Source organism: Lissotriton helveticus, chromosome 4_1, assembly GCF_964261635.1.
Source record: "Lissotriton helveticus chromosome 4_1, aLisHel1.1, whole genome shotgun sequence".
In the NCBI taxonomy this organism is placed as follows: Eukaryota; Metazoa; Chordata; class Amphibia; order Caudata; family Salamandridae; genus Lissotriton; species Lissotriton helveticus.
In genome coordinates this window covers 1495015690-1495020122 of record NC_136063.1, presented here as the reverse complement: position 1 = coordinate 1495020122, position 4433 = coordinate 1495015690, and the positions used below count along the sequence as shown (strand labels likewise).

Here is a 4433-nt window from a genome sequence, read left to right as displayed (position 1 = left end):
AGGAAAATTGCCATCCCCACTTTGGACAGGTGCACCCCATCGGTTTCCCAGCATCCAATAGATTTGGCGTGCAGCAAGCCATGCCTGATGAAACCTATGCCTCTCTGTTCACTGAATTTGCGCATTGCTGCGTTGACGCGCCTGCGGGTGACTTCTAATGCCTCCTGTGATATCGCGCTGTGCCAAATTGGTCTAGGGGAAATTTCTGACCAGTATATGTTGCAATGTCCCAGTTCGCTGCTCAGGATGCTTAAATCTTTCCTCATTGTATCTAACAGACGCCTTTTGCCTAACGCCACCAGGTCGTTCCCCCCCAGGTGCACCACCAGGATGCGTGGCTTCTGCCTGTGTTCCTTCAGTAATCTGCGCAGTGTCCCTATCAGTGCAGCCCCGTGCTTCCATGAGTTGGCATTCACCCATCTCGCCAGTCTCGTGACATAGGAGTGCCCCATCACCCATACCTCTGTCCCTGCAATAAAACACAGTATGTTGGCAAATGTATTTTATTGTCACACTTAAAAGCACTGCAAACAACACACGCCGCGTGGTTACTGAACGTGAACCACATGTTTACTCATGTCATGACTGTTAGTTATATACATTATTTACTCGTATTTGTCACTTGAGTGCTCACCGGGAGTATAACGCCTAAAGGTCTGACGTACCTCCTGTAGCAGTTGGATTCCCAACGACCCACTTTCTTTATTGTTTCTGCAGGGAGGCCTGCCCTAAAAGCCGTTGTGGCTGCGCCTATCCTAAAGGAGTGTGTGCTAAACTTGGCCCCTTCTATGGTGTATCCTGCCAAGAATAAGCACCCCTGCATCACATGCTCCACTTGGTACTTGGTGACCGGGGAGCAATCAGAGTGGATAAGTAGCAGGCCGTCTGTCTGAGGGCGGCGATGCAGGAAGGCGGCCAACAAAGACACCGGACAGTAACTGTCATTCCCCAAACGCTGTAATGTGATGTTCCTACCCTTGCCTGACTGGTCTGTCTTAGAAGAATGTAGGAAGATCTCAACTGACTCCGCCGTTGCGCGGACGTCCCTAACCGTGATGGCCCTAGTGTTGGACTCTTTTTTGGACCGTGCCACTAGCTCTCCAATCCTAAAGGCTCCAAAGAATGCTAAGCTAAACGTTGACGCAAAGAGGGCTGACTCATAGGCGGAGTGTGTGACAGTGGGCAAGGCGTCTATCATGTTCTTCAAGGTGTCATAATCAATGGGGGCCCTCTGATCTGCCACTCTGGGCATCACTCTCGCCCATCCTTTGAGAGCCGCCCTAGTTGTGAATGCTGTCGTGGGGTCATTCTGACCTGCCAGACGCGCATGGTGACCGATGGCGGACAGGTGCCCCGCCATCCAAGAGTGGCTCTTCCCTTCATCCCTTGCCCAGACCATGAATGCCTGCACTTTTTCGGCCTGTCTTGAATCCTCCAGCTCCCAAGGGCCCATGACCTTGCAGAATGTCTTCACACAAGTTTGGTATCTCCTCATCATTCTAGGTGCCACTGACATCTCGCCTAGTTCTCTGATGCGCAACGCCACCGCAGCAGGTGCCATAGCCGCGCCGGGAAAGGCGTCATCTCTTCCCTTGCCCTCGGCCACGCCTCTCGGAACCGCTGCCAATGGAAACGTGAAAGTGCGTCAGCAGCAGTGTTTAGAGCTCCTGGGATATGCTTAGCTTTGCATTCCACATTGTTGTATAAACACACTTTAACCAATTCCCTTAGTAAACATAACACAAGTGCACAAGAGGCCGACTGGGTATTAATGGCCTGAACTACCGCCATGTTGTCCGACCATAGGACCACTCTTTTCGCAGACAGTAAGGCAGGCCAAAGGTGGAAAGCCACCACAATCGGGAATAGTTCTAAAACTGTTATGTTGGCGGTGATCTTCTTCTTCCTCCAGGCATTGGGCCACCCTGCCGCGCACCACTCTTTGTCTAGAATTGCCCCAAAGCCATCCCTACCTGACGCGTCAGTAAACAACGTCAGTTCCTGGCTGCTAGTCCAGGGTTCCCTCCATATCACTGATCCATTGAAGTGCTCTAGGAAGTCCCCCCACACCTTAAGGTCTTCTTTAACCCCAAAACTCAACCTCACTTTGTGGTGCTTGCGCCTGATCTTCGCTGCTGTCCTGGCCAACCTGCGCGCGAAGGCCCTGCCCGCTGGAATAACTTTTGTGGCGAAGCTTAACCTCCCATGTAGGCTTTGTATGTCGTCTAATGATACCTTGTCCTGCCCTAGCACCTGTTTGATCTGGGCCGCTAGTTCACTGACCTTATCTGCTGGGAGCCTTGCCTCACCTGTTAACGTGTCAATTTCTATCCCTAAGAACACTAAAGCCTGCGCTGGACCTACGGTCTTCCCAGGAGCCAGTGGCACTCCCAGATACTCAGTCATACTTTGAAATTTTTTCACAACTAGAAGATACTCAGTCATACTTTGAAATTTTGACAATGCCTCTGCACACTCAGCTGACTCTGCCTTGCCTACAAACAGGAAGTCCTCCAGGTAATGGGTGACGCCTAGGACACCTTCCACGCCTTGTAGTACCCATTGTAGAAATGTGCTGAAGGCTTCAAAGAAGGCGCAGGAAATGGAGCAACCCATGGGCATGCATCTGTCGAAATAGTACTCATTGTCCAGCCTGAAGCCCAGTAAGTTCTGGCTGCTAGGATGCACTGGCAGGAGTCGGAAGGCAGACTCAATATCCGCTTTTGCTAACCAGGCCCCTTTTCCGGCTCTACGCACGAGATCAATGGCCACATCAAATGAACAATACGAGACAGAGCATACCCCTTCTTCCAGATTGTGATTAACCGACTCTCCCTCTGGGTATGACAAGTGGTGGATCAGCCTGAATGATCCAGGCTCTTTCTTAGGTACTATCCCCAGTGGTGATACCACGAAGTTGTCTAATGGGGGGTTCGGGAATGGTCCTGCAACCCTCCCCAGTTCGAGTTCCTTACCCACTTTGGCTCTTACTACCTCAGGATTGTCCCTAGCCGATTTCAAATTGTCTGCATCTCTGGCTGCCGGGGCTCCTATGTATGGGATAGCGAAACCTTCTGAAAAGCCCCCTAGGAGCAGTCACCCATCAATTTTGTTTGGGTATTTGTTCAACAATGGCACCAATCGCTCGAGGTTAATCGGCGAGGGACCTTTCGCTGCGCCTAGCTCTGGCAGATGTGGCAGCAACACAGGGGGGGTGCCAGCGGGGGACGCTTTGTTAAGGCGCAGGATGGTAGGGGAGGGGGGGGGGATGGGCAGGGGGGGATTACTTGAGTGCGATAGGAATGCAGGTGAGTTACTTGTTCTGCCAAGACCCACCCCTACCCCCGTGATAGCTACCTTGCCTTTGTGCCTTGTTAGACCTACATGCTCCCACCTGGTGCTGCCCTCCGCAGTTGCTGCACGTATGCGTGAATCTGCAGGAACTCCCCCAGTGGCAGTGTCCCCCGTTGAATAACCTGCATGACCCTGGAGATGACCCTTGCGACGGCTTCCCTCTTCCCCTCTTTTGACCTCTCCCCTTGTAGCCCCCTCGAAAGGGCGGCGACCTCTGTTCCGGCTGTGCCGTGGAGCTGCCTTTGTCACTATGCGCTGTTAAGGAATCCTGCACCTTACTAGTTGACGTAACCCCTTGGAGTGTCCTGGACCCCATATGGTCCATTCATAGCTGCACCTCTTTATGGTCCCAACGCATTTTGGGAGATCTGGACATTTTCTTCCTGAACTCTCTATCGTATTCTAACCAGCCTACTCCTCCCCACTTTTTTGCTTCATTATGGATGAGCCTCCCATACAGTACCAGCCCTGGTCCTTGGTCGCTAAACTTCTCCATAATGACCGAGGACAGTATAGCGAAGGCATGCAACCAATTATCGATGCTCTTCTCAGGCCATGGCTGGAATCTCACTTTCTTTTCGTCTTCCTTCAAACCCGCCTTGCGTGCATCTGCCCCTTGCTGACCCAGCATCAGTAAAGAGAAAATATCTATAAATTCTCGCCTCCAAATTAATTCTTTTGCTGCCTGCGGGACCTCCCAAGATAAGCAAGAGCGGCCTGAAAGTAAGGGGGCTTTGAATTGCATATCTTCCTCGCCTGGCGTCGTTGTGGGAGGTGCTGGTAGCGTGGGAGCAGGCTCCGCTATGCTGGACGAGGGCGCTGGCGCATCTGGGGCTGGGGCTATCGGCGCTGGCGCGGCTGGGGCTATCGGGCTTGGAGGCTGGGGTGCCGGGGGCGCGTGGACTGCAGGGGTCGCTGGCGTAATGTGCGCTCCCGGGGGGTACCCAGGAGATGCTGAACCTGTCCCCGAAAGTGCGTGTGGTATGCTGGATATGTCGGTGCCCTCTTGTCCTCCCCCAGTATCTCCCGATGTGCCATTGTCAACGGCTCCAGCTCCCCACACATTGGATGGCCGTACC

General features: G+C 52.9%; 1 protein-coding gene across 1 annotated transcript; it reads right to left on the bottom strand.

Annotated features, from left to right (window-relative positions):
• Positions 1-601: 601 nt before the first annotated feature.
• Positions 602-1561, bottom strand: LOC144828175 (integrase/recombinase xerD homolog). The gene has a single exon (XM_078686272.1). The coding sequence runs from the start codon at positions 1559-1561 to the stop codon at positions 602-604; it is 960 nt and encodes a 319-aa protein (XP_078542398.1).
• Between the last annotated feature and the right edge of the window lie 2872 nt (positions 1562-4433).